General features: G+C 33.0%; 1 protein-coding gene across 1 annotated transcript; it reads left to right on the top strand.

The window, feature by feature from the left end:
* Window positions 1-1,323: 1,323 nt before the first annotated feature.
* Window positions 1,324-9,716, top strand: HELRODRAFT_66618 (hypothetical protein; the record flags this gene model as incomplete). The annotated part of the gene is made up of 18 exons (XM_009024195.1): window positions 1,324-1,401; window positions 2,059-2,302; window positions 2,801-2,892; window positions 3,016-3,268; window positions 3,572-3,669; window positions 4,094-4,259; window positions 4,539-4,629; window positions 4,804-4,876; window positions 5,050-5,199; window positions 5,727-5,872; window positions 6,399-6,501; window positions 6,617-6,744; window positions 6,855-6,909; window positions 6,998-7,118; window positions 7,245-7,311; window positions 7,735-8,053; window positions 8,727-8,882; window positions 9,564-9,716. Coding segments are annotated over 18 exons (2,493 nt in total), but the record flags the coding sequence as incomplete, so codon positions are not given.
* Window positions 9,717-12,884: the final 3,168 nt, after the last annotated feature.

The following is a 12,884-nucleotide window of genomic DNA, read 5'->3' on the forward strand; positions in this document are numbered from 1 at the left end:
AATTAACTTATGCCAACAAACATGTTTCGATAAATATTTTCATTTTTATATTTCAGGCTTTTGAAATAGGTTGTAGTATGAATTTTGTTCCTAACATCATTAGCAATGAAAGTGAAGCAGGATCATATTTAGGTCATCCTTCAAACACATCATTGTCTCCCACTAAACATGTCAAACCTCAACTGCCTGTCGCCCCAAACCCAACAGCAAATATGTACATAAAACAAGAGAAACATATCCCTGTGATGAAAAATATTATTTCAGTACCTTTGTCAGTAAATAAAACATCAGCTTCTAGTCTTCTGCCACATTCAAAAAGTATTTCCAATGCCACAAATATTGGCTCCAGATATATTTCCATTCTACCTAAAACAACCTCAAGTTCAATTCATGACAGTACAACAAATCTGTCACAAGTATTGCGCCAAGGAAATTCAAAAAGTATTATTGTAAATACCAGTCGAACAAATTTGCCTATCACCCTGTCTACCAATCCAGCTTCATCATCTTCTGTTTCCTTCAATATCCGCCATCCCAAATCATCCACAATAAATATTCCATTTGTAAATGCTCAACCATTTTGCCCAAGCAAGATTCATTTACCGAATGAAATCTTTATACCCCATAGTGATAACAATATTCCCCTGAATTTGTCAGCTAAAAATGAGAAGCTATACAAAGTTGATGATCAAGCAAATGGATTTAGTGCATTTCCATCAGTTGATGTCTCAAGTCTGTCTGAATCAGCGCCATTAAATTTAGTTTCCAAAAATAAATTATCACTGACAGTTGAATCTCCCACTCCGGTTACTGATGTTTGCAAAGTGGAAAGCACCAGTTGTGATGAATCCAGCACAGTTAAACAGGAATTTAGTTCAGTTGTAGCTTCTAGGACTCCAAATCATGGGACCATTGAAGTAACTCATGCTAACTGTTCACCAAAGAGTAGTCAATCACCTCCAATTTTAAATTCAGAGAAGCAGCCAATAGAAATTTTGAATGATTCACTTGATATTGCCACTGTAAAAGAAACTAATTTCAATGATTCAGTTGTTACTATGGAGAACGAAAGTAAACAGCAGCAAGTTGTAGAACCATCAGCAAAAATTAAGAAAAAGAGCCTACCTGTTGTATTAACTCCTCAAAAACCAACACGCCCTAAAGTCGAAGACTGTTATGACATTGACTTTAATTTTGGAAGGGATGGTCCCATTAGTCCTACTTTTTCTCCAGGTTTTAAAATAATATATTTTGTGTCATTAAAATTTTTTCACAGATAAATTAAAATTAAGTCATTTATTTTTAGAAAAAAGCTTTGATGCAGATGACACAAAATTTGTATGGGACGATTATTTGGAATCTTGCCAGGCAATTGCTGCTCCATCTGCTTTATTCAAACATGTAATTTCAATTTTTCCTTCTAATTGGTTAAATTAATGTCATTAGATTTTTATGCATTCAATAATTTATTTCTAAAATAAATGTTATGCAATCAGATCTCACAATAACACTGCTTTTTTTAAAAAAATAACGACATTTGTGAGTTTTTACAACTTTTTCTATATGTTCAACATTGTCTCCACTAATTAAAAAAAAAAATTTAAAACTATGAAGCACATTAAAACATTCTATTTACTATGGAATCACACTTTCTCCAATAGTTTAGTTGACCTATAAATGACGTACACCTGTGTGCTCCACATTGAGTTAATGCTTCCATCGTTATTATTGTTAACTCGTGTTAGATTGCTAAGATACTTTGGAATAGGAATGGAAAAAATTTTGAGAGGAGATATTTCATTTACTTCAGTAAGCTGAAAAAATCAAACTTGATTTACTACACCCTTTTGTCTTCTTCTATGTGCTAACTTTTCATTTAGGCACAACTGTTTTTATTTTTTACTCTAAATAATTTTAGCATTTGAAGTTAATTTTTCATTTTAGTATATATATTTTTTTATTTCGGGAATTGGTGCTTGCACTTCTTCACGTTCGTACATAAACGCACATGCACATACACACACACATACATGGTTCATTGCACGCATTATTCAACAGGTTGAATGCAGCTTGCAAAATGGCTTGAAGAAAGGTATGGTTGTAGAAGTAGCAAACAAAAACCCTGCTGGAACCTTTTGGGTTTCTATAATTGTGATGTCGTGTGGACAGCTGCTAATGCTGAAACCAGCTTGTTGCAATGATGATGACTCATCTTTTAACTTCTGGTGTGACATGTCAACGTGCGACGTCAAACAAACTGGTTGGTGTCGTAACACTGGAAATGTACTTGCACCGCCTGCTGGTCAGTTTGCTCATGTTTTTTATACATATTTAATCATTTTATTAACGGCTTTTCTTTTTTCTGCTCAACCAACATTTCAAAATTATTGTAATGTCTGTCTCTGCCATTGAGAAATTTCAAAGATTTCTTATCAATGCAAGAGGTGACAAATAGTGTAATGGTTGGGCAGGTGCTTGGTTCTATCTTGCAGTGACCTGACTTGGTTGTTAGAGAGATATATAAATATATATTTAGAGAGTTAGGGAGGGACCCTCTCCTGTCACATGAAACGTGCATGATGCATGGATCCGTGCATATTCATACACACCGTGGGTGTGTTGTTGATAGTTTTTTTGGTTGATGCAATGAAAAAAAATTACCATTATGTATTGTTAATAATAAAAATTTGTTATTATTTTAATATTTGTCTTCTTTTTAACGATACTAAATGTTTAGTGTTTGCTTTCTTGTTATTGGTTTAGTTTCAAGTATTTATAAATCATTTGTGACCGCTGTCAGATTTGATAGACAAAATACCTAAAGATTATCAGCCATTGTTAGAAAAACTTGTTAATGAATCTCAAACTCCTTCTCTGCAAATGCTTGAACAGGTTAGAAAAATTTTTTCATTCAATGTAAACGTTAAATTTTTTTTATAAATGTATCATCATGTTTGTTTAAAATTTAATTTGCTTCAATCTTTTATTATATTTACTTAATATATTTTCTTACAGAAAACAGGCTACCTGCCATTTGACCAGATTGAGATAGGAATGTACTTTGAAGTTCAGCACCAGTTGGAGCCTCTCAGCATCTGGTTTGTTCAGGTGGTTCAGAACCTCGGGGGTCGCCTGCTTCTGCACTACAGCTGCGACCACGATCACGATAATGACTTTTGGTTGTTTTACACTGATCTTCGATTACATCCGATTGGCTGGTGCAGGAGTGATGACGGCAACAATGGTCGAATGTTCGCCCCACCTAAATGTTAAATTATTTTCTTAATTTTGTTTTGGCATATGCTTTAGTTAATAAGTTTAATTAGATTATGTTTATTATTTTAATTTACTTTTATTAACAACCGCGTTTTTTAATGATTTTGATATCTGAAGGTGATGATTATTTTCAAAGAATTATCATCATATTAAGATATTGGAATTGTTGTCATTGCTTTATAATTAAACATATAGTTGGTAAGCGTATGTGTATCTATATGCACAATTGACATATTTTGTGTCGCTTCGACTATCATTGACTTAACAATAAAATGAAACTCGTTCGCCTCCTTAGATTTGATTGACAAGTACCCAACCACCAACTGGTTGCATGAGCAGGAGGAATGTTACAAAGTGGCTCTCAACAAGTGCTCGCCATTGGATGTTTTCAAGGTCCTAATTTTATTCGTTTGTCTCATTCTAATTCTATACTAAAAACGTCACCATTATGCATAAATTCAAATGAATTGTTGTTTGCTGTTTCTTTCTCAAAGACAGTTGTTTAACAATCCTATTTTTTTCAATCTCCATTAACAATTAATCCAATGTTTCTTTGAAGCCGGATTTTTGCTTGCCTTGTTTTCTTTCGAATTATTCTCTTACTGAACATTCATATTTTTATCACTAATTTTGACAACTTTTATTAAATTCTCCTCTTTTTCAAGGTAGTAAAAATTAATGGAAAAGAATCAAAATGATATTAATAATGACGCTAAAATTTTGAAATGAATTAATTCTTGAACTGTTTTAGAATTTGTTCACGTTTTATAGTAAATTATTTTTATACTTGGATATGATAATGAAATATTTGTAACAGGACCAGGATGCAATAGAGGAGCATGGGTTCGAGGAAGGCTGGAGGTTGGAGATGCTTGATGAGGAAAGCTCGACCTTCCATGTGGCTCACGTGGCTCAAGTTGTCAATAAAAACTATTTCATCATTCAGTCTGATGTGTTTGAGGTATCTGCTACAACTGACGCCCGTTCTGATGTCCTTCATGATGTTAAGATGGAAATTTCTGAGGATCAAGCTGCTTTGACACAGCAGTCACAAATAGATTCTGGGTCGTCTTTGTCATCTTCTTCGTCGTCGTCATCATTTTCATCGAAGAAGGCAGATGCTGCAGAATCTCAGGAAAACGTGGCATCTTCGTCATCAAATGATGCTCCTCCAACAAATCATTTGTCATCATCGGCTTCATTGTCACCACCATTGTCAGTCAATACTTCAACCAAGTGTTCAAAATCCAGCTTGCCAAAAGTTAAATGTTGCCACTTTGCATCTACCAACATCTTTCCAATGAATTGGTGCAAGGAGAATGGATTCAAGCTGCAACCTATCCCTGGTCAGTCGTTTTCTGTTTACTGGCTACTTGAATCAGTATAGTTATTATTTCTTTTGTGCTGCAATCATGGCGTGGATAATGATTGCACTGATTTTTATGGTAGCAGACACACTGAGATATTTGTCGTATTAAAATGATGCTGACTGACAAATTTCTTACAACCAGGTTACCAGCCAAAAAGTGGAGAGTTTGATTGGGATGACTACTTGCAACAAATTGCAGGCACACCTGCATCTCCTGATTGTTTCTTCCAAGTAAGCTCTTCATTCAGTTATTTTGTCTCTTATTTAAGAATTTATTTTTTATTTGTGAAGGGAATAATAAATAAACTTTAATCATCTACGCAATGTATTTAATAACAAATTTCTGAAAAATTATTTGCAAATAATTCATTAAAATATTTGATTTTCTGATGATGAATTTGCAGCCAGTGGAAGAGGATTTGAGATTTGAAGAAGGCATGAAGTTGGAAGTGGTCAACCCAAACAAAAACAACCAGCTCTGTGCAGCTACCATTGATAAGGTCAAATGTCACCTGCTCTCCATCAAGCTGGATCACACTCCCTCCGTTGCCAGGGTTTGTCTCGCATATGAACTTTCAGTTTGATTGCCGAATGTGTACAGTGGTACTTTGGTGTAAGACTTCTTTGCGGTGTACCTGCAATTCAGAATGCGACTTGTCTGGAATGTAGTTCGATATTCAAAATTTTGTCAATGTACAAGCAAGGGAACAAGATGAATTGGTGCATGATAGCATAAGACAACTTCACATGACACCTGCATGTTTAATGCTGCTTACTTCATATGTATTGTATACAACATGTGCCACAAATTGTACATTAAATCATCATATTTCATAACACTGAGGACTTACATGAATATATATAGTTAAGAAGCAAACGTAGTATGAATGTCAGAAAATAATGGTTTGGAATATGGCTGACTTGTCAGTTTGTTATAGATCCAAACATCAGAAACGCATTAAGGTCAAATATCGAAGAACCACTGTACATCAATTAACCCTAACCCACTGCATCTGACAATCAATAAGAATTAGCCTGTCAAGTGCAAAGAATTAGTAATGTTAACGCAAATATTTCACAGATCTTACCCTGGGACTCGCATGAGATATTCCCAATAGGTTGGTGTGAGAGCAACAACTACCCACTGAAGGCTCCCACAAGGAAGACGCTACCCAGCAAGGATGTCAACTCGGAAAGTTCTTTCAAGAACGAATTGGAAGGTTACCAGTAAGTCGTTTTTCTTTCTTTTTTGTTTTGTTGTATATTTTTGTGTTGTTGTCCTGTGGTGTTTTTGAATTTCTGTCACTCAATTTTCTGTGTTTCCATAGTTGTGCTTAATTATTTTTGATGTGGGTTGGTAATTTACTCTTTTAAAAATTTCTTATTTTTCTTAAATGTTTTTTTAAATGAGATATTCATCTTATATATTTTTTCAAATGATTTTGAAAAATGTCTTCAAGTTTATTGTGATCTATAACATGATCTTTATATTACTCATCATTAATATGTTTTTATTGGGCCAATGCAGTTTTTAAAATGCTAACTTTCTTCATTTACAGCAATGTTTCTGCAGAAACGAAAAGTTTGATTTTTCACTTTTTCTTTATCGACTATTTAGAATTAAAATTTATTTAAATTGAATGCAGTTTTTAATTTTTTGTTTGCTTAAGAGTGAATAATTTAATCCATAATTTGTGTTTGGAGTGTTGATTCATAATTTAATCTTTTTAAATTTGTGATTAGACTGCAGTAGTTGGTGTTCAAAGATTTACTTCAACACCACATGTTACAGTGGACCATACCTTCATAAAAGCCGCCTGAATGTCCTTCCAAAATCTGTCGGACCAGGACCAGTAGTCAGTATTTTTTTCTTTTTTTGGTATTTCAATCGACAGCAAACCTTTAACTTTGAAATGAAGTTGGTGAATAAATTAAATTGAATATATTAATGTGACGTTTAAACGTCGACAGATCAACGTCATGATCACAGTTCTCACAAAGCTGATTGGCTGTGCTTATAAATCGAGTCGTGTCCTGCGCGAATTGCAATTGGAAGGACCCGCAAAGTCGAACATGCATCACCAAGTGCTGAGAACCAGGTCTGTCATATTGTCATTTAGTTGTTCAACTTTTTTTTTAATTCTTTCAAACATTCTGTTTAGGCATTTTGATCATTAGTCTTAAATTTTAAGTATTCTTTTTTCCTCAGGTATAAAATGAAGAACTACAGTGCCACTGTTGATATTTGCATGCGCAGTAATCAGGTGAGATAGAGATTCTTCTCTGTCCTTCATTAATTTACAAATCAAATTATCACACATTGCATCCTTAAAGTCTTCCAAAAAATTTCAGATTGATTCCTACTGTCGAGACGTTTGTAGGCGTCTGCTGTGTTGCCCCAATCTAATTTCTACTCATCTCTACCCACTTACATGTCCTGAAAACTGTCTTAAACTTGCAAGATCCAAACATTGTAAATTCAAATATTTTAAAATTATTTTTAGTCTAAAGTTTATTATGCATTTATTTAATTATTTTTATTTATAAGAAAACTGTTTGGTGTTTAATTGACTTATGATAAGTGTGGTTGATCTTGCAGACCATCATTTTGGCGAGAAGAAAAGAAAAATTGGTCGTCCCCGTGGGGGCCACTCAAACATTGAAGGGTCCGCGATGAGTCAGGACAATTCAGATGCAGGAACGAAGGAAGTCAAACCAATAAAGATGAAACACAGAAAGGTGGGTCTCACATTGAGAAAGAAACACGGAACCAGGAGAAAGATGACACATTTTGTCCCAGGAGCAGGAAGTTATGACGTCGATGTTCCGTCCGGTAGGGTTGTAAATAAGGAAGAGTGTTTAGATGATGGTTACAACGGCAATACAGCTACTCAAAATAAAAGCCTTTATACTATCGCTTCAGAAGATACTGCAACCGAATGCAATGCTTCATTAAGCAATTTAAATTCCAGTTGTAAAGAAGAACAAAAGCCAACAAACCTCACAGCCGCCACTAGCCCTCCTGATAAGAACATCAAGAAATTGATTTTAAATATAAAGACCATGCCTGATATAAAGATGAAAGAAAGCGATGTTGATGAGACTACCAAGAAGCCTAAAGAAATTCTCAGGAAGATCAAATTGATTTTTAATCAAGAACAGATAGGAGAGGATAGAAGTTACATCGTGTGTGGAGGGGATGTAGAGAGTAGCTGTGGCGATCGTAGTGACGACGTCAGCGTTGATGGAGAGATGGGTGTTGATGAAGACAGCAGGTCGTCGTCAGCAGCTAGTTGGGCTGGTAGAAGTCAGAGAAAAAGAAGCAAGAAGTCTACTTTCATTGATGATGGAGATTGGCTGGATGAGAGAAAGTTGAAAAGGAAGAAAAATGAAGTAAAAAATTATGATGTGAAAACTAGAAACAAGAAGAGTTATTCATTTGAGAAGAAGACTCACAAAAAAATTTACATCATCCCGCCCACCCCACCTGCTTCAACTGCCCACGACGTCAGAAACATTAGCCTGCCTGTCGATTCAAACGTTCAAAATAACGTGAAGACCAGCCACATCGAGGGAACTGCGAGGGAAGTTGAACAAGGCAACAACAAGAGTGATGGTCTGAAACTGACGCTGTCTACAGACAACAAAAAAATATGTATTAAGGTAACTAATTACTATATCTTATTTTTAAACATCGATGATGATGCAAATGCTCTTATGTTATATTACTATTATTATTTGTACTTGATTGTAGCACACGTTTTTAACTCAATTTCAGACACCTCCTACCATTGCAAAACAATTTCCTTCAAAGGCATCGCCTCCACTTGCCACATGCACAACAGCAGTGACACCAACAACAGCACCAACGACAACATCAACTTCTACTGCAACATCATTTCATCATTCTCGTCAGAACGAAACTTCATTCATTAAAGATTCAACTTATGGTATTAATGGCAAGAGTACAAATAATCAAAACAAATCTGTTCTCAACCAATATAATAACAAAGAAGTAACTGCGAAGCCACAGATAATTATTAAACAGATCAATCATGATATCCTGAAGACTTCCAGCAAGACCAACGCCTCTGAAAATATTGTTAGGAGTACAAACAAACAAAAAGACTCTTCTTTGAAGTTGTTGACTAATCCAGAGAAATGGGATGTAATGGATGTTGTTGAATACATCAAAACCACTGATTGCTCTAAATTTGCTCGCATATTCAAAGAACAGGTAGGCTTGTTTTTTTATTTCATTTTGTATGAAAATTTTCCTACATAAAAAATACATCCATTACAAGATAGATTTTGGTGTTGTGGATGGTGTATTCAGTAGTGGCATCTTCATTTGTCTGCAATTAAAAACTGAGCCTAAATTTGAAGACATGTTTAGAAGGCTGGATGTTTAGTTTTAGAAATGTTCTGAGTTTTTTTTTTGTTGGAAATTAAAGAATTGTTTTAATAAAATTATATTAAATTGCTGAACGAGACGGAGGTATAATGCAGTTGAGATCGCCAAAGTATTTCATCAACATTGAGCTGGCATGAGAAAGGTTAAGAGAGTTTTTTTTATTTGAGTTACTTTATCAGAGTTTAGAATGAGTTAGTCGTAATAGCAAGGGTGTTGTTCGTTTTTATGTAAGTTGATCTTTGAATTTTATAGAAAAAATTTTTAGTGTTAATATTTGAAATTTTAACGGATAATCCGGTATTAAATACAACCTTACAACCGTGTTATTTTTGAAGAAGTCTAACTAAAGAATATTTAAAAGGAGTAGTTGGAATTGAGTGAAGATTTGCATGCGCATTATTTGTCTACATATAAGTTATTTCACTGACGTCATTTTTACAGAACGCTGCCAATGCATTATTTATTAGTCAATTGTTAACGTTTCCAAAATATTTTTCTTTGTAGGAAATCGACGGAAGGTCATTGCTTTTGTTAGACTTACCTACTGTTCAATTCACCATCGAACCCAAACTGGGACCAGCGGTCAAACTTTGTGACCTTGTGGAAAATATCAAGGGTGCTTATTTCAAACAGTTTTCGTCAGTGATCACTGTTTGATGCCATTTGTTCTTTCGGTTCGAAGACGAGTTCAATTTACATAAAGACAGTGAAACTTTAATCTTGATTTTATATATTTTGTAATTAAATGCACGTACTTAAATATAACTAAATATATTTTTGTACATAAATTTCAGTTTTGCACACCGTTTATTTACTTGCGTTACTGTTTGGAAATTTCTTCAATAAACAGTAGTTCATTGTAAATATTTCATAGGCATGTATGATGAGTGATACGTTGTATTTGTTTATGAGTTTAATTTATTAATCATTTCATGAAATTAGTTTTTCACTATCAAGTTAATGAGGCTTTTTTGCAAATCGTTTTACAACCTGTAAAAACGGTTTTACATGTTAAAACGAGAAAAATTTTAAGTGGTGGGAAGCGATGAGCTTTAAATGCGTGTTTTGTTCATTTGGTCACGCCTTATTAAAAATTCTACCTTGTGATATTCGTGTACATTTTAATGTTGAAATTATTGTGCCATTTTTTATATTTTCGTTCACCTGCTTAATTTAAATCAGAGTAAATTGTTAATTATATCTAATAAGTCAGATGAACCGAAGTTTACACTAACACAATCATTTCTTACTGACTTCCTATACATGAAGTTACTATCTGTGAAAAATGTTACCAAACTAATTTTTAAGTTTGTTCCATCAATATAATTTACCTTTTTTTATACCGAATTTTTATAAATAATGTATTGCAAGATGCAAAAAATATAGAAATAATCTAAAATTGAACTTACAATGTGTTGAACAACCATGGATTTTTTTGATTAGGCCCACATAAACATTCGTTTTTGTGTTCGTACAACTTTCTTGGATAATGTAATGGTATCCTTTGAAATTTCTGATTTCTTTTCTCATCTATCTTTATATCTTGTTTTCTTGCACTGGCTACCTATAAAATATAGAATAATTTCAAAAATCTGCACATTAATGTGCAAGTCTCAATCTAAATTATTTCCTAAGTACTTATCAGATGTATTAATTGAACCTAAACGCACCGGTTTACGATCGTCTTCTTGTTTTCACTTTTTTTTAACTTTCTCTTAACACTTGCTAAATCTGCGTTTGCTTTTACTGGCCCTTTTTTCTGAAACTCTCTACGTACTTTTGAGTTCTTTTTTTGTTTAGAAGGTATGTAGGTACGTATGTGAGTGTATGTAAGTGTGTGTGTATGTGTGTTTATTTTTTGTATGCCAGTTTTCACGTTTGTGTGTGCGTGTGGAGGAACAGCACCTCCTTCTCTTAACTACTTCGCCATCACTTGCGAATTACAGAGCGGATCTCAAGACCCATATCTTTGGAAAGTTTGCTTTACAAGCTGTTCGATCATGTATGTACGAACAAGTGTATATGTAAATTTAATTTTATCATGTATATCAAATATATATATATGAACAAAATATTTAAATAAATATTAAAATATCAAATATCTATTTTTAAGCTATGGTTGGTTTTTGTGGTTTTATAATTTATACGTTTAAACATTTATACATATAGAATAAAACACTAAAAATATATTTTGGTCATTAGTTTAACCGGTGTAGTAGGAATCCTTTCGTGCTACCTCGGTTGTTGCGAGTTTGTTTGATTTGATCGATCGTTTTAATTTTATTTTGAGTTAAGTCCAAACAACAGCCGTGTCCTGCCAAGAGTTTTCAGGTTATTTTGTTTCTGCATTTTGTTTTCAATTTTTTTATTTCTGTTTCGGTAAAAATCAGTTACTGGCTTCTTTCCCATCTGACTATGACATGAGGTTTCCTTTCCTCTTTTTCGCATTTGTTAAATAAATTAGTTTAGGCGCTTGCTTTAATTAATTAATTTGAGTAATGAAATTTGACATATAATAAAAAAACTGAAAAAATATAATAAAACACTCGTTTGATTAGTAACTGAAAATAACTAAAAACATTCAGAAAATTAGTGAAACTAATTATTTTTTAATTACTTTTATTTAATATTTTAATAAGACAAGCACGAGACATATCACTTAGACTTAGACTTAGTGGACTTAGGAAAAGCAAAGCTAGCCAAAATTTATGTTCAACATTAAGAAGGTTCAGTTTTAAGCTGTTTTGTAAAAATAAAAATTGTATTAAAATTAAAATTACGTTGAATGATTTTGTGAAATAAATAGTCTTAAGTTTGTAACAATATTTATTAATAATTATGGGTTGGTTAGGCTGTGTAATAAAGGTTATTAGTTAGAGTTAGGAAAATGTTTGTTTTTTTAGACAAATTTAAATTAGGTAATATAATAGTATCAAATCACAAAAGGGATCACAACAACGATAATGTTTGTTTATTTATAATATGGTCTTATATTTTAAATTCAAACAACTAATGCATCCGAGCAACCTATTTTTATTATATGAGGAGTACTGCTTTTGGGTAATCATGAACAATATGCCTTAACTCTGTCTATTTTTTGTTTTAACATTGATATGTTTGCTTTTATATATCATATATATTTGTATAAACTTTATAAATAGATTTGTCAGTAAAAAATGAATAAAACATGTTAGTTAGGGTTAGAGTTTGTAACAGTCAAAAAAGTGGATGGAGCTTAATGGCATATTTTTCATGATTGTTCTGTTTTTGATTTGTTGTTATAAACTTTTAAATAAATAGTATTTTATCTAGGAACTATGCAAATATTGAATTTACAAATTATGTTCTAATTTAGATCAGTGTCTATGTATATTATATATAAATTGTTTAAATTATTTTTAACATTGCTTGTGTTATTAAATCTCATTATGATTTTATGTACAATTAAAAACTTGTTGAATGTTAAGTTTAAGTTATAACGTTTATTTAATGAGGTAAATTGGAAATGTGCTAAATTGATTGTAATATTAAAACAACTTGTTGTAATTTGTTTTTAAAAGTTGGAGATTGGAAGAAGTGTGTGTAGAGACATGGCAGATAAGGATTCGTGTTACAATTGTGGCAAGCCCGGTCATTTTGCTCGTGACTGCTGGTCGAAGGGTGGTCGGGTCATCTCCAGAGGTGGAAGAGGAAGAGGCTACCAGGGTGGTGGTGGTGGTGGTGGTGGTAGAGGCAGGGGAGGTTATAGAATCAGTAAGAAAATTGTCTGACATCATTTTCATTTTTTAACAATTCTTACTCAAATTAATTATTTGTTTAATATTT

Source organism: Helobdella robusta (assembly GCF_000326865.2).
Source record: "Helobdella robusta unplaced genomic scaffold HELROscaffold_4, whole genome shotgun sequence".
Taxonomy (NCBI): Eukaryota; Metazoa; Annelida; class Clitellata; order Rhynchobdellida; family Glossiphoniidae; genus Helobdella; species Helobdella robusta.